Raw genomic sequence first — 17,310 nt, 5'->3', positions numbered from 1 at the left:
TCTTTATTTTTTAAATTTTTTTATGAAGACTAATTTCTACATATCTGGTCATTTCTGAGTCTGACAACAAAGTTTCCTGTATAATTTTCATGTTCCCACAGAATGCAGTTTGGGGTATGGTTGCAGTCGCCTCACCAGCGAGACTGAGTGGATCTTCCGCAGTGACACCAGCAGTGGCGTAGGCATTGATTGGTCCAACCTCCTCTGGAGCTGTTGCTGCGGGAACAACGGGAGCCCTGAGGACGTCATCAATGCAAGTCTCCATCAGGTCAGCAACCATGGGCAAGCTGGAGACAGAGAGAGTGGAGGGAAGAGGGCAGAAAGGAAAAAAAAGAAAGAATATGTGAAAGATTTGGCAGATTAAGATAGAGGAGTGAACAACAAATACTACACGCACTCAAATATAACGCATAAACATCGAAAATTTTGAACCAAAGCTGCAACAAAAAGATTCAGGATTATACAGCTTACCTGCGTCATCCACAAGATATGAATGGACTCTGCAATGATGGTAAAACTGACCCATGGTGATTTGTCGATAGAGCTTTTAGAATAACATACGAATATGCCCCAAAAAACTGATAATACCCGAAAGACAAAATTTTAATATTACGAATAAAAACAAAGACAACAGAAAATAATGATGTCAAAACTGTACTGGTAAAAATATATTTAAAAGAGGAACATAATCTATTTAAAAAAATAGAAAAATCAACTAATGCCCGCCAAAGTAAACTTTGATGATATATGTATTGGTGCTCCGCTAGCTTTGAAAAATGTCCCATACGGTCCTATGAGTAGAATCACTGCATTTAGAATGAAAACTAATTAGTATTATACTTTACAACTTGAAAAGGAAAGAAATGAGACTGTGTCCAACCAAAAAAAGCCCAAAATGCCACGAAACAATTGTCTTTTCAAGATGTAAAGAAAGATTCCTATTCAGCCTGTGAAAACGAACACTCAAAGCTTGCAATACGTTTTCTGTGAAACAATGTTGTGTAATATTCAAAGAATTAAAGGGGCATTTAGCAAAACATTTAATTTGTTGATATTTGTTGAAGCTCTTCCAGCAGCCTGGTAAATTATGTGATATTTCTGTAGCCTGAAGACACAGTAAAACATGAAGAGCATATATTACTGTACACTGCCTGGAGGGAACAGGAGTTAAAGGATGTGAAGAAAAGCTCAATGCTTTGCCACAGGACCCGCAAATCAAATGTATATAAACACTCCCACACGTTAAGTAATGCAAGATTGAAAATCAAGACAGATCATAAACCAGGAAGGGAAAAAGCAGATATGCATACCAAGATTTTACAGTCTCCAGCCAAGCAAATAGTAAATAGCAATTTGGTACTGTGCAGTCTTATTGAATTCCTCATGCATGTTGGCTATGAGTTATAAATCATAATCAGGTCATGTTCAAAAACCAAAATACAACCTGAATGTAATAAAAATGTAAAAAGAAAAGAAGAACCCAGAACCCATTAATAACAGTGTATAAATAGCATAGCGTAATAAAAGTAACGAAGGTATCCAACACACATAAAGGACATTACATAATGCTGTATTATCTTCTGTATCATTCCTGTGTTTATTCTCTAAAATGATTTAGAACATACAGTTTAGACAAATATACATCCTTTGGTCACACTTATTTTGTAAACATTTAACTAAGCAATAATATAAAGCAATCATCTTCATTGGTTGAGTTGTGCAATAAACAGTTACACTGGTGCAGCGGAGGTATAGGCGACGATTTAGTGGATATCAACTTCTACTCTTCATATTTATCATTATAGCATAATAGCCCTCTTCGCTGTGCCTGCACCACTATAGCGGTATTCATAAAACAAACAATTGCAGTCTGTTAAAAACAATTAGCATTTAATTTTGATTCAGTTTTGAACATTTTGATGCATTATTCTTGTTCGATTTCTTGTTAGAAGTTGGATGCGAAGGCAGTATCAATTTCATCCAGAATATGTTTAGACAAGGTTAACACAGGAAGCAGGGACAAGCTGTTAACTTCCACCAGCAGACAAATATGCACCTTTCAGCATTTCTAAAATGCTTTGAAGAAGAAAATGTGGCTATTTAACAGATTTAGAGTTTTTGGAATGCACCTTTGACAGAGGAAGCTACAGTAGCTTTTTCCCTAGCTTCCATTTTTTTTTTGTGCTCAGCTAAACCTAAAAACCTCTTAAACAAATTTGTCCACAGATGAGAAAGATATCAACCCTCTTATCCAACTCCCTTTTAAAACAGAGCTGCGGATCCATGAAATGTAAAAACAGATTAAATACATAATGAATAAATCATTCTTTCATTCATAAAAATCACGTGATGGAGTTCAAACTATTTAATATAGCAATAGTGTTTAAAATATTATAAAAACAGGAAATTAATTTTAGAGATGGAAAATAAGGAGCAGAGCAGGACTTGCCTAAACCCTCCAGGAACTATGTGACCTATTGTTTCCTTGCAGAGTAGAGAGTGAAATTGAATTCCTAAGCCTCACACTGATACCATCTTACCCCAGCTAGCCAGTTTCACCATGAGGTTTGGAGTGAAGGTCAGAAAAAAAAAAAAACACAAGGCGGAAGAAGAGAAGGAACAAAAGTGGATAAAGAAAAAAAAAATGGGAAAGACAGGGAACGAAGCAATGGAAGGGTGACTTTTCAAAATGGTCATGCTATAAAAATAAGGACTGAGATATTACGTTTGGTGTGTGCGTGTGTGTGTGTGTGTGTGTGAATGATAGGTATGTGTGTTTGTGTGGGTGTGGCCATGATGTTAACTGTGATGACAAGTGTTAATAATCACCTAAACAGGGTTAAATCATAAAATTTGAAGAAATGAAGATTATGTAATATGTAATGTATTGTACTCTGACCCTTTCTCACTCAATTAAAAAAAATAATCACAATAAAAGACATTTAAAAAGGCAGTGTAATGGCAAGCTTGGAGAAATGTCAGTCCATGCAGTGCTGTTAGACTGAATAAGCAACACTCTGAGGAATGTTTTACTTAACAAGGCATATGTACATTCACACCAAGTGTGTGACTACCACAAAATGCCAGAATTTTTTCAAGGGCGAATCACCTCGGACCTGAACCGTTTCCATTTATTAGTATGCTGACCAATTCATGCCAGTACAGAAGGTGAGACTGCTGTCAGTTGGTCGGATCTGGTAGGAACTCCTTGTGGGGAGCTTTGATGATATATGAGCAGGGAGGATGGAGGGAGGAGGAGACCTGAGGAGAACAGGGAGGAGGAACAGGAGAAGGACATGGGGAAGATGACAAACAAGTGGTGGAAGTAAAAAAAAAAAAAAGGGAGGGAGTGAGTGAGAGTTGAGGTAAATTAAAAACAAAACTGGAAGGAGGTGAAGAATGAAAAGCACTGAATAAAAATGAAAAAGAAGTGATGGGGACTGCATTCAAATGACTGAGAGGGAAAGATTGATCACAGAGAAAAGTAGCTTGTTTAACATGTGAATAATGAGATGCAGGGAAAGAAGAGAGGAGCAGGACTCGGCAGACTTTGAGAATTTGAGGCAGCAGGAAGCTGATAACATGAGTGTGAGCAGTTTTAATTCCTTGCACATGGCTTGACGTACAGTTCAACTTGGTCCCTGAATGAGAAACAGATTTCCTAAGGATTTTCTACAATTGTGTCAATGTTAAGAGCTCCATTTCACTTTGCCATGGGACGTCATCTGTTCATCTTGAACTATACAAAAATAGTCATTTTAATGGACTCAAAACAACATGAATAAATAACCAGGGCGTGCATGGTCGTGATAAGCCCAGCAAGTGTCAGGATACCGAACAAGCCATGCAGCTTGTAGCACATTGCTTCTGCTGCACTGTATACGAGTGTGCATTCAAGTGTGGGGTGACACGTGTTGTCACATGGACACTTGAGTTAAGTGAAGTAGACTGGGATGTCTCTGGAGCGTCAGTGACCTGGCTTTGCACCTCCAGTGGCTGATGTTGGATGGCTTATGTCAAAGCTGTGTTTATGGTGTTTATGTATTCAGTGCTGGAGGCCCTGAGTAAGAAGCTTTTATTCATGACAGCTCTACTGGGAGTTTTGAAGGCAAGGGAGCATTCAGTTCCCCATTGCAACTGTCAAACAATAACCAACTTGATGGCTGATGACTAGATGGTCAGCAGATGAACTTCCACTGACCTTATATTTTCCCGTACAGGCTATAGACATGACATTTGTTTTAGACTGTTGCATAAATAGGAAAAAGAGAAATATACAGACATGGTTGAAAACATGACATTTTAAGTTCTTCCATGTGATATTTTTAAGAATTCACCAAAATTGCAAATTGTTGAATTAGTGTTTGTTGACATTTAATTTCAGTAAGAATAATTTGATGCCATTGCACACATCTGAAAAGAAGAAGAAAAAAAACCACATTCTTGGTAATTGTTTTGAAAAATGTAGTTCACTTTCACAAAGCTTTTATCCCTGATTTAGACTACATTTGGGATTAATCTAGCAGTGAGCTATATGCCTTACAACTGGATTATATTGTCAGCATCAAAGTAGCCTATTACAGATTAACATGTATGTGCAAGAGGCCTAAAAAAAATAAAAATCCTCCTTTGAGAATGACTGCTCATGTTATCAGGCGACCAGCTGAGGGTTGTAGTGCTCCATGCAAAAATCAACGGTGACATCGTATTTGAAGCAAAGGAGAGAGGCAAGGAAGGAGAAAGGAAAGAGCTCCGGGAATTAGTCTAAATTGTTAGTAGCATAACGTCATTTTCAAAGCGTCCTCCTCACGTCCACTGAGTCAGTTGTAAACTGTTGCCACGGCGAGTGTTGATGGCATAAAGAGGAACTCGGACGTCATTTCAGCGTAACTTCTTGTGCTTATAAAATACAGAGGACATTTTTTTATTTCTTTTTTTTTTTACTTATTTTAGTGTTGGTGAAGCATTTCTTTTAAAATTGAAGACGTTTCTGGAGGCTTAATAGAATTGCCTTTAGAGAACTGCATTATGCTCAGAAAATAATGTGGGCGTGTACGTACTGTGTTTTCTCATAATAGCAACACTGGTCAAATTATTCTTGATTTAACACACTTAAATTACAAAAACTACACGGTCATTGCTGAAAACATGATTTCAAAGTGACATTTAAAAAAATTAAGAAATATTCCCATTAATATTTGCCAAGTTGTAATTTCTAAAAATCGAATGAATAATCGGCATTAACTGAGAAATATCTTTTAAAAGGACATTAAAAAAAAAAAATTATTATCCAGAAATACATCTGAATTGCGTTTATTTGCAGTCATCCGAGTTTACCGAACAACAACAAAGCTTTAAAGAGGGGGACGCAGCATAATTAGTGTACGAGGTCTATGAATTGGCCTTCTCCAAGGTCGTGCCTTAGCGTCCTCATTTGCAGGGTAATTCTAGTTCATTTCATCCTGGCGTATTATCCTTTAATGCGACTATCGTGCCTCAAAGAGTCACGTTAACTTTGCGCACACTTTCGTTGTCCGTTTAGAGTTTCTGGGAAATAAGGAGTCAAACAACAAATTAGTGTATATTGGGGCAAAAAGTGCAACCTTCCTGCAGCAAAATGGTCCACACAGCAATTACCTGTTTTTACAAACATCTGAAGAGATTAATGCTAAAATCAAGGATTTTCTGAAAGCTGGAGGGAGTTTGTGCTTGTTTGCCCTAACATACAAAACTCTCATGTGGAAAGTTAGCATGACCCACTCAGCCACAATAGCTTCATTAGTGGGGAAACACACCAGGTTGAAATAAACCAGAATGATCCTTCAATGGTAATAAATTGCCAATGCTGCAGAGAAATAACAGTCAATCCTCTTATTACAACTGACCAGCAATTTACTTTAGGAGAAATAGGATCAGCCTAAGCTGTAAATCTGAGTGAGGCGTTTTCTCCCAGAGGCAAAAGTAGACTGGTCAGGAACAGGAACACTTAGGAAGGAGAGGATTTCTCACTCTCAGGACTCGACTCTGAATTCTTCTTTGGTGATGTAATAAGGTGTCGGTAATAAGCTCATTGACAAACTTCCATTCATCCTCAAAATATTGTCACCATATCTTGAAGAGCATATACAGTGAACCCTCGTTTATCGCGGGGGTTACGTTCCAAATAGAAACCGTGATAGGCGAAATCCGTGAAGTAGTAACCTTTATTTTACAATTGAAATAGATAGAACTGGACATTAAATATATCTACGTTACGTATAGTCGTAATGTGATTTCAATGCACGATGCAAATCCGTGAAGCAGCGAGACCGTGAAAGGTGAACCGCGTTATAGCGAGGGTTCACTGTAACTCCAAATTAAGGAATTAATGAGGAGGAGCTGATTCACTAGATGCGCAGAGTGGCATTAGACGTCTCAAAGTAAAGACAGCTACACACTAGAAGGCGCCAAAGTCTTGAACAGAGCAGACCCAAAGCTCAAATCATATCATATCACTGATTTGTGCGACCAAATGTGAAGATCCCCACACCGCATCCCAGATCACAACACAAGTTCCTGCACCAATTAGTTTGGCATTTCATGCTGATCAAAGGTGGACAAACAGAAAATCACAGTGAAATGCTGTCTGTCCACTGCAAGAAAACCCTGTTTCCAAAGCCCAAATCATAAAGCCAGCCACTGCGCAGTGGTTGATTGGTTAAAGCCAAAGCGATTCAGTTTTTGATTGTACCTACCGGGCCTGCCTCCAGACAAGACCAATGTGTCCTCAGTACATGTTAATACTGGAACACACAAGGGAACATTGTAGGTTTATAACACAGGAGGGTTGCATACATTGTTGTGCGCATTGGGCACATTTGATTTTCAGCAACACACACATGAGCTTCACACAACACATGACAATAACAACAAATGGCAATCCATCAACAAATAACGGATCCATTGCTTTGCTCAATGGCAACGACTCCGAGAGGGAAAAACGACAGCAGAACAGAGGAAACAATAAGCTAACTTATAGTTAACTACAAAAAGGCAATGTGGCCGGTTTTGAGAAAATGTGTGCTCGGACAGCTTTTGGATGTTACATTTAAGGCGGGAAAAATCCTGTCTGTATCAATATGAGCTACCAAAGGCCTACTGACTGTGTCTGTTGATGGTCCACTATCAGTTTTATTGTCTACCTGCAGTCCAACTTTCTTGATTTTGAATTTGCCACCTGGCTCAATACTGAACCGTTGCATTACAGTCATCTGATATGTGCTGCACTTCACTAAGACACACACAATCAAAAGTAAGTACCTCTTTTGGAAAACCACGTGTCAGAGAGCACCTTTACACACACATTACAAGTACACAACCTGTATAATATATCATGCACACTGTTTACACAGAGCAGGAACCTGAAAATATGGCAATCTAGCAGCCAAGCATTAAAAGTAATGCAGGCACAGATTTTATTTTTTTCTTTCTTAAAAGCACACAAATATACTCTCTCTGCCTCTGTCCTTCCTTCTTTCCTTCTTCCCCTGGTCACAACAAGACAGTCAGTGGATGAGCCTTGCTAAGCCACTCACATGGTACTAGATCATGAAAAACACACCTTGCTTCTTTCAGCGGCAAGCAAGGATCAGTCAGCCCACCCCTACCTTTCCTAATCTGGTTTTGTTTTCCTCATCATTAGTAAACGCTGAGCAGTTGTAAACTGCCACTGGCGTACTAAAAAAACAAATTGCCAATTCACTTAAAAAATGGATTTTCCATTTTCTAAAATACCTAGCAAGGTCACAGGTGGCTGGAGACCATTTTAACTATTAAGGGGGAAAAAATATATATATATATATAGACAGATGTTCAAAGGAATCTGGCAGAAAACTCAAATTACCCAGGTACTAACCTCCTTTTTTCTCCTCCAGGACTCCTGGGCAGAGCCTCGATTTCCATTGGTGCACAGGCAGCAGCGGCTACCGGGCTGACCAAAGGCATGCCAGACCAGGCACCTCTACTGGGAGTGACCTGTAGCAGGACAGAAAGAGTGGAATTATATGAATTAGAGTAAACAAGCAAGCGTTTAGGGATGGCAGATTCACACAGATGGGCCAAAAAGAGGATGAGACTCTGAGGTATTGAAATGACAGAGAAAAGGAAAGCAGAAAATAAATAAATAAATAAATACAAAGCTGAAAGTCAAAGTAAACTTTTATTCTAAGCCGTGTTACATTAGCAAACTGTCACACTAATGAATTTGTCTTCTATGTAATAACATCTAAAACTGTTGGGCTGAGTCTGCTGCACCGCTCTGGTTTGTTTACCTGGATAAAAGGGGGATTTAAAATGCAAAGCAGGTTTGCTCCTCACCTTGTTGTCTTTGCTGGAGCTGACTCCATTGCCTGAGGAGTGAGCCCTGAGAAAAGGAAGAAACGGAGATCTTATTTAAGGAACAAACAGCACAACACTTCTTGAGCATTGTTAATAGTGTATTAAGATTTACACTGCAACTTAATTAATTCTCCGTGTCAGCCGACACCCAAGAAAACAAAAAAATAAACCACTCCAAGTCTTACCAGCTGTTCTCAGGGAACGATTCTCATGTAAATTTGGGTGAGCAGCCACCAGGGGTGGCAAATTATACAGGGAATTTTATATAATGCCATGACAGGCCATGGCACATGAACCTCATTTGAAGGCAATTCAAATGTATAATTTGGCTAAATTTATGACAATACTTTTCCTAACACTCTTCTAATTTGAAGTCTGGTATGACCCAATTTGCAAATCCTCACATTTAATTAAACCAGCAATGTTACATGGCTTTTAATACCGCAAATGTTTTGTTGCATAGAAAGAACCCAGCACTGTCACGGTGCAGGTCTGTCCAATAAGGTTTGATGAAAAGTCGCATTCATCATATAAATACTTAGACTCAGCTTTAAGCTATGAGTGACATCATGCCGGAGGCCTCACACATAGCCCTGAGACAAAAGGCTTTGTATCAAGATTATGGTCGTGAGTAAAGTCCGTGAAACAGTGTGTGTGCGAGTTAAAGCACATGAAGAAACAGTTCTTGCTAATTGTAGATAAATGCGAGCCTCCATATTGTTCTTAGTCACAGTCACACAGCAGCTGTTCTATGACAATCCATATACGAGACACAATTTCTACATAAATAAATTAATATAGATGAAGTCATCCAAACATTAAAACTGAACAACATGTAGTGGTTAGAAGATTAAAGCTAAACAACATGGATAGATAAAGTCACTCGAACAGGAAATGGCACAATCACAAGTATACTCACTCCTGGTGGTGGAATGGTCCTGTAAATACACAAAGAACAAAGTGTATTAACACCAGATATAAACATACATTTAAACATGTTTAAATTCAGATCATATTTACACCCTTTTACTCTTTGCACACTTTAGGGTTTGGTGCTGTTAGTTTCAAGTAGATAAAATTGCCACTTTTGTTTCATGAGCAATAATGATGAAGTGATTATCTTAAGGATATTTGAAGTACCAGCAATTTCAGGCTTTGATTTTCAATCAATGCAAATTCTAAAAACGGATCCATTTTGTCCTTCCCAGTTATGGTGAGGAAATATGTGCATTTAAAAGGTAAATCTACAACACAATAAAGCATGCAAAAACGCAGGAGGTTACACCACTGACTTTCTGGACCCACTTTAAGATATTTACATACAAGATGAATGTGTCATAGTATGCATCTATACTATTTTTTTCATGTGTTTTTGCGTGTATATTTGTTAATTGTGTATTTTAGGTGTTGATATAGAGTGTAACGTATATGTTTAAATATTGGCCGTATGTTTCCTTGTGCTATGCTCAGGTGTGACTCTGGGATTGTTGTCCTCACCTCTGTTCTGCATGGTTCTTCTGGAGTAACGTCGACTGGGTCTCCTCTCGAAGGAGGTCGACCGCCGTGCTTTATTGGCCTTGGTTGTTTGATACTCCGTCTTTCCACTGGTCATAGAAACACAAACATTTCTTTTACACTTTGCAAGGACTATTTGTTCCCCACAAAACTATTAAATCTAAAAGAACTCTTGATCATTTTGCGGTGAATCTTATTGTCACAAAAATAACAGGCACAGCAATGACCCCTGTTCAACTCTGGACCCATCCAGGCGATAACCTTCTATTAACAACAAACCCCTGCAACCCCTGTGTTAAATCAACATTAGTGCCAATGCTTATCCAACTGGGTAATGTTTAAACACACAGAAGGGAACTAGCTGGCCACTGCAGTATGTTGACTCAGAGTCTGTCTCGTACCACTGCAAGTATCTGTGTGTACACATGTGGGGCTTTTTGTATATACGAAAAATGATGCAGCACTGTACGTCAAACTAGGATTATCTTGTTGGTACACTCAAACAAAGAAACAAACACATGGCTCCTTAAATATGTAGCACTATACTCATCAGCAGTCTCCCATCCCCCCCCAATGTCTACTTTTAAACAAGCCCATCTGAAAGTATTCCTCACACAAACTGTACTTCTCCAGCAGCTTAAAGTCAGCATGTGCAGTCCACAACACTCTGGACACAACGTGTTCATGTTGACAATATCCGTTTATCTGATACAGCTCAACAGAAAGTCTCTTTTCACTATTATGATGGTTATGCTTCTTGGGGAAATAAGTAGTCATCCGTGGTCACTTCAGTGTAATAATAAAGAAGATTACTTGTTTTTTCAGAAATCAGATTTGTTTCCATTGTGTTTTAAATGTCATTTCAGAATAAAACATTAAAAACTTTGTGGCAGCAGATTTCTATAGGTTTTGATGCAAGGCGAAACATAATGTAAAACTAATTCCTAACAAAAAGCTGTGTTCTTACAGATGCTATTGACTTTGCTATCCAGAGAACTTTGAACCCTTCAAAGTAGTTGTAAGTATTTGAAAAATATTACAATCGTTGCATACCACCCGTCAGCCTAGAGCAACAAAAAGCCACCATATCCATAGGCTTTGACCTGCCTGTACATCCGTTACCTGTATCTGAAGCGTGATCCCATGCGTATGAATCCAGAGCGTGCAGAGTTCTTGTGTACCGGCCCTCTCAGCCTAAAGAAAGCATGGTGCTCCACAGCACACTTCCAGAGATGCTTACAGGCCTTGGGGTGGTCCATCCTGAAGACAAAGGTGTGCTCCTGCTCTTTACCCTGAGGATGATTGGTATGGGGTTAGATTTGGAAAATACAGAGAAGAGGATACGGTCTCCGTTCAGTAACATCAGAAAATCTTATGTGAGCTTCTCCAGTTGAAAGAGAATCATGGCACACCGAGTTCTGGCATTTTCAAGCAGCTCTCTGGAGTTTTTGCAGTTATTTTCACATTTAGCGGTACTCACAAAAAACAGTGTGTTTATCCTTGAGGTCTACAACACATATTATGTGAATTTTCCTCATAAAACATTTCCATTGCTGCTATTTTGAGTGTTTTAAATTGAGCTTTGTTTACAATAATGTCAACTACATTGTAGACTTCTTCTACCGTGGTGGCAAATTGAAGCATATCTTGGAGTATTACCCCAAACTGTTGATCAGTAGAGTAGGGTTAAATGTGTTAGCACCTCACCGCATGTGAGCACACGTGTATACTCTCATGTGTGCCCGAGATAAACAAAACAACAGCATATGCTTATATGCACTCCATAGCACAAAATGAGTTCATGGATTCTTTAACTTCAACACAACCTGAAGAATATGAGACATTTTTTGAGTCCAAGTCTATATTTATTTCCACTAGCTCTTACTCATAGGTGACTGATATGTGAAGAATGAATGGCTGCACAACCAGGTGAGACCTCATTAATCCAATTTCTCCTTGAGGCCCAGATGAAAGCCAGCCTGACAAAACTTGCACTGGGGCCATTCCAGTGTCACAGTGATACTTTGCTTTGTTTCTGCCTTTTCATCTGTTTTCAGGTGTACTACTTGTATTCCACAGCGCACTAAGACACATGAATCAGACCTACAGAACCCCACCAGCCCCAGACTTTAAGCAAATAAAACCAACAAATCAAGATCTGGACAGAGAACCACGTCCAAAAAGCACTGACAATCTTTGATAGGCAGCCAACTCATTCAAAGCCAATGTGAAATGCTTGCATTTGTGATATCGTGCTGACAATGAACCAGCTGGAAAGATCTCAAGATTAAAAATAAAATAAAAGAGCAGCATAATTAAAAACACCTGAGGTTTTTGATCGTAACAAGTTCATTGTTACAAAGAGAGAAGCACACACAAGCTCAGAGACAACCTGTCCATTTAAACTAGCCACTGGTTCAAAGAAATTCAAAATGAACGAATGAATGAAATTAGCAATGATTGACTATGAGACATGACTGTTTCACTTGCTCCACCCACTGTTACAAAGAGCAGACACAATTTATTCCCAAAATATGTGCAACACAGTGCCGTGACCCTGTGACAGGATTCAGAGCCAGCTTCCGCTCCTTTGGTTTAACATCTGAGGTTCTTGATGTGTGCGTGACAGACAATCATCTTGTTAGAGAAGTGAAAATCTAAGACTATACAGTAAATTCCTTTAGTGTCAAAACAAGCAAACAGTATACAGACTGAGGACAGACTTGGGAGGCAAAGACTCTCGCTCTGTGTGTGTGTGTGTGTGTGTGTGTGTGTGTGTGTGTGTGTGTGTGTGTGTGTGTGTGTGTGTGTGTGTGTGTGTGTGTGTGTGTGTGTGTGTGTGTGTGTGTGTGTGTGTGTGTGTGTGTGTTTGTATGTAGGAATTTGTATGTGTGTAGGAGAATGTTGCATACCAGAAATACCAGAGGGGGCAGGCTTCTTTATTAACCTCACTCAAAGACCCCCAGAAAGGACATAAACAGACTCTTATTCTCTCTCATGCACACAAGCCTCTGAGTATTATGATTGTTTCATTTAGATTTGGAACTAACCTCTTTTGGGGCTCAAGCACTACTTCAAACAAAAGCTTTTGGAGTAAAGGTCCTTTTATTAAGAAACAAAGTAAGCACCGTATGTCTGTATGTTTTCTTTTATGGGATAAAAGAACAACTGGCATGGTCTGCAAATGTTGGCGCAATATTATTTTTTATGACCCTGTTTGTAACAAGAGCAAAGTGTGGAAAGTACATTTATTATAAATTGTGTGTACTAAATGTAGAGAGTATCTGAGTGTGTGTGTGCGTGTGCTCATGTTTACCTGCTCATCATCCTCCTCTACCACAAGTGTTAGTTTGCTCTTCTTAAAATCAAGACGAGTGATTTTGGGCCTAGAAAAGTAAAAACAAAAAAGGCAACATATACAGAGTTAAACCCACCACATAAGAACATACAAAAACAAAGGCATGATTAAAAGTAAAAACTTCTTTCTAGAAAGCATTAAACCAAACATACCAGAAGAACAGCCCAATCTTGGTTTCTCCTTCAAACACCAGAACTCCAGTAGGTGTCAAACCCAGACTGTATTCATTACCATCTCTTGCCTGCAGGGCAGAAATGGATAAAAAGACAGGAAAAGAGAAGAAAAAAAGAAGACACATCAAAAGAGACCCTTATGACCCCATCATATACTGATGCTCTTATGTGCATTCCTTAAACTTTCTGTCTTTCATCAAGAACACTTCTTTTAAAATCCAAAGTATGCTATCAATGTCCAACTCTATGTATGTGTAACTGCACATATGTGAAACAAGTAGATTCAGGTTATACAGTACATACTAAAAAAGACTGTGTCACTTACCTTGACCATATGCATGTCCACGCCATACATTTCTAACCACTTGGCTTTATTCAGGTAGTTAATCTCAGCTTGGGCTGGTGTCTGACCTCTGAAAAAGGTGAGGAGAAAATGGGAGGAAACACAAAACAGAAATAAATGAATCAAAAAGCTTCAAGCCAAAAAAAATGACAAATAAAGATGTGAAAAGTATATTAATGGAGCGTTGCCACTAGCTGTAACGCTCTAAACGACATAAAGACTACATGATGTTGCAGATTCAGTCCAACGAAGTTTCCATCTATGGCAGCAGGACCATTTTATTATTGTGTTCCTTAAGTCTAACTGACTGCCCATAGGTACATTAGTGTAGTTATAGTGAAATGCTTACCTGCACTCCTTCCATGCGTTATATATAGCCAGCTCCACATCCTCTGTCTGCTGAGGGATGAAGCGAAATTCTGACACTAGGTCCAGATTGTGTTCTAATGGGTCACAATCCCCTAGCTCAGCTGAAAAATACACAGAAACAGACACGCATATTTACATTTGATTTGTTGGTAATTCAGTGTCCATAATACTTCAGTGTTCACCAAGATCCTAAACTAAACCCTGAAAGAGGACCCCAGGAAGAGTGCTTCATATCACAGTAGGTAATGGGTATCCTAATTGACAAAACAACCCTCCCTCACAGCACACTGAACATTGTGTAGCCAGTCAGGGACTGATGAGTATCTGATCTCGCACTGGACAAAAGGTCGCAAATTATATCGGGTGTAAAATGGAGCAAAAGAAAATTCCATCTGGAATAAAACACACCCAAACACATGTGTTCACGAGATAAGGATGAAGATAGTGTGGTGACAGCAAGAAAACAAATAAGCACTGTGGTGTACAAAAACAGGATAGAGACTGTGGCTCTGATTACATTTTGCAGTGTTTGGGTAGATAGGAGAAACTAGGATTTGCTGGGAGCTCTTCACTGTTTAGGTAGTCCAGCTGTGAGCAAAGCCTCAGGATATGGAGGAGAGAAAAGATAATTTTATCATATCCCTTCCCCAGTAAATGTCAGTGGACCAACAACATAATTCAGAAAAAAAAAGGAAGATAAAGGGAGAAAGCTTAACTGAGGGAATGAGAGAAAACAGAAAGGGTTCTGGATTAGGGGGCCTCCGAAAAGGATAGAACACTAATGAGCTGGCATTTACCCCACACTGACTGTGTGTGTGTGTGTGTGTGTGTGTGTGTGTGTGTGTGTGTGTGTGTGTGTGTGTGTGTGTGTGTGTGTGTGTGTGTGTGTGTGTGTGTGTGTGTGTGTGTGTGTGTGTGTGTGTGTGTGTGTGTGTGTGTGTGTGTGTGTGCGCGCGCGTCCAAGGGTTTGCACATGCAATCCCATTCCATAAACATCTCTAGTGACTCAATCTTTGTTCCTCTGAAATCGGTCCAATTGTTCTTGCAGGTAAATGCTGAATGTTAAACAATTAAAGGCCTGACGGGGCGTGAATGGGCTCATTGCTGCTGGAAGAAACAGTCCAATTAATTTCTGTTTCACTAGCGGTCATTTTTGAAAGTACTGTATGCAGCTATTGAGCTTAATTGAACATTCGATAAGGCTGATATTGCCAGTAAGCAGGAAATAATATTATTGCTGTTACATTTGTAAACATACTACTTTACTACAACATAATTATAACGATCAGAGGTACAGATGAAATGTCATTACAGATTTTTTTTTTAAAAGCTAAATATGAAAATCCCGCTTCTGCCACACTGCAATCTCATTCTTTCTGTCATGATCCAAAGCTACACCAGTCCTTGATTTGCAATCTTATTGTAGTGGAGTCTGTGTGCCTCGGTGACCATGGCAGCAATGTCGCCAGCAGTGTTACTGGAAGCTGATGATGATTTACAAAGACAGCCATGACTGGTTCAAAAAGATCAAGGAATACACTAATAGAACAGGGACACAAGGATAAACTAATGCAACCGGGGTTGTCAGTACAGTCCTAAAATGTGTAACTGTGATCGTACTTACGGTTTTAGACTGTATTCTAACCAAGAGAAACCAGTTCTTAGAATAAGGATGTAGCCACTGCAAACTAAACATCTTCTAGCTATGCAATTATACGATTTTCCCACCCAAAACTGACTAATGACTGTGAATTTCACAACACATCAACTGGTACAAGCACATGTAAACATTTTTCTACTCATGACTTTGGATATTTATGCAGCCAAGACACATCTGAACCTTGCAAATATGTAAAATGTTACACCTCCAATGGACATACATTAGCAGCTGATGGAGAGAGTCCTGAATATCTGCTGTGCTTACCTTGTAGCGAGAAGGACGCCAACTCCACCGCTGTTTCAAACGCACATTCTAGCCTAAAAATGCAAACATGCAACGGTCACTTAAAAAAAAAATCTATAAGTGACTCACAATATTCCATAAGACCTTTAGTAAGGCCTATTCTAACATTTCCTTGTAGCATTCAGACAAAAAAATGTAAAGAAAAAGAATAAATCTCTTTTGTTGAAAAAATTGAATACATATATTTTCAATCCATATAATCACTTCTGATATTCTATTCCATAGACCAACATGTAATCTCAGGAAGCTCTCAAAGTAACAGAGATGACTACCAACACAACTGGTGATTTGAGGTTTAAAGGGATTAACAACTGATGAAGGAAATATATTGTCTCGCTTAAAGTTTGACTTGGGCCAGCAATGAGTAGACAGTTTAGGCCGGAGCTTGGAAACTGGTTAATTGCGCGTGTTGGTTTTTTTCACCTTTTAAAAGGTTCTTATCTGTTCTTGTCTGCTCTACCGTTGTGTCACTTTAATCCACCGCAGCACAATCAGGTCAGATACCCACTCAGAATGTGTTGCGCAAAGGTGGGAGTGGGAGCAGGTACTTTCAACTGCAGAGTCAAGCATGTTTCGTCAGCTGGAAAAGCTACAGGCTCCATATCATAAAAACAGGAGAATATTTTTCAGGGACGATCTGGCAGAGCAGATCAAGCTTGCTTCTTTTAAAGGCATTTAAAGTATCTGCAGGGAAAACTTGACAAACACGTAACTGATAAGCCACCACCAGTTTGCGTTAATGTCACGGCATAAATCTGTCTGTCTTTCTTGCCAAGTACTTCTGTGTACAGTACTTTATAGAGGTAGAAGTCAGTGAAGGTACAATGCAGAAAATGTACATACTTGCCACTGAGAATGTCTTGCTTTAACTGTAACACAAATAGGTATCTGAAAGGAAAAGAAAACAACATACCTGTTAAACTTTGTTATGGTTGGTCAAGACTTCTATGGAACACGATGCAACCATAAATATAGCATAGCGCACAGAAGTCAATGAACTTGTGTTTTTGGATTAACCCCGCAGCACCCCTGCGCTGCATATTACATACACAATCAAGGTAGTATTGTAAAAAAAAAAAAAAAAACCTTTAAGAGCAGCATCACTTCATTTTTATATTGGTCAAACATTTAATTAATGAATTGAATTTCTTCCAGCAGAACGTATAAGAAGGAAGATCTCTTTAAAGTGCAGACTATGTAGAAAATGAACAGA

The 17,310-nt window shown here is 39.0% G+C and overlaps 1 protein-coding gene across 3 annotated transcripts in view; it reads right to left on the bottom strand.

The window, feature by feature from the left end:
- Positions 1 to 17,310, bottom strand: part of epb41l5 (erythrocyte membrane protein band 4.1 like 5) — a 35,558-nt gene that overhangs the window by 8,059 nt on the left and 10,189 nt on the right. For all 3 annotated transcript variants that reach the window (XM_069698904.1, XM_069698906.1, XM_069698905.1), the window contains exons 6-17: positions 16,941 to 16,985; positions 16,059 to 16,111; positions 14,115 to 14,235; positions 13,748 to 13,835; positions 13,402 to 13,490; positions 13,208 to 13,277; positions 11,014 to 11,183; positions 9,874 to 9,980; positions 9,296 to 9,314; positions 8,356 to 8,401; positions 7,895 to 8,013; positions 136 to 287 (exon numbers count right to left, since the gene is read on the bottom strand). In XM_069698904.1, the coding sequence (XP_069555005.1) occupies positions 136 to 287; positions 7,895 to 8,013; positions 8,356 to 8,401; positions 9,296 to 9,314; positions 9,874 to 9,980; positions 11,014 to 11,183; positions 13,208 to 13,277; positions 13,402 to 13,490; positions 13,748 to 13,835; positions 14,115 to 14,235; positions 16,059 to 16,111; positions 16,941 to 16,985 (1,079 nt within the window). The remainder of the gene's footprint in view (positions 1 to 135; positions 288 to 7,894; positions 8,014 to 8,355; positions 8,402 to 9,295; positions 9,315 to 9,873; positions 9,981 to 11,013; positions 11,184 to 13,207; positions 13,278 to 13,401; positions 13,491 to 13,747; positions 13,836 to 14,114; positions 14,236 to 16,058; positions 16,112 to 16,940; positions 16,986 to 17,310) is intronic.

Source organism: Brachyistius frenatus, unplaced genomic scaffold (assembly GCF_029030835.1).
Source record: "Brachyistius frenatus isolate BFR_SWC_R1_liver_20210118 unplaced genomic scaffold, ASM2903083v1 Contig_28, whole genome shotgun sequence".
Taxonomy (NCBI): Eukaryota; Metazoa; Chordata; class Actinopteri; family Embiotocidae; genus Brachyistius; species Brachyistius frenatus.
Note: the sequence above shows the minus strand (reverse complement) of the source record. Positions and strands in the feature narration are given on the sequence as shown.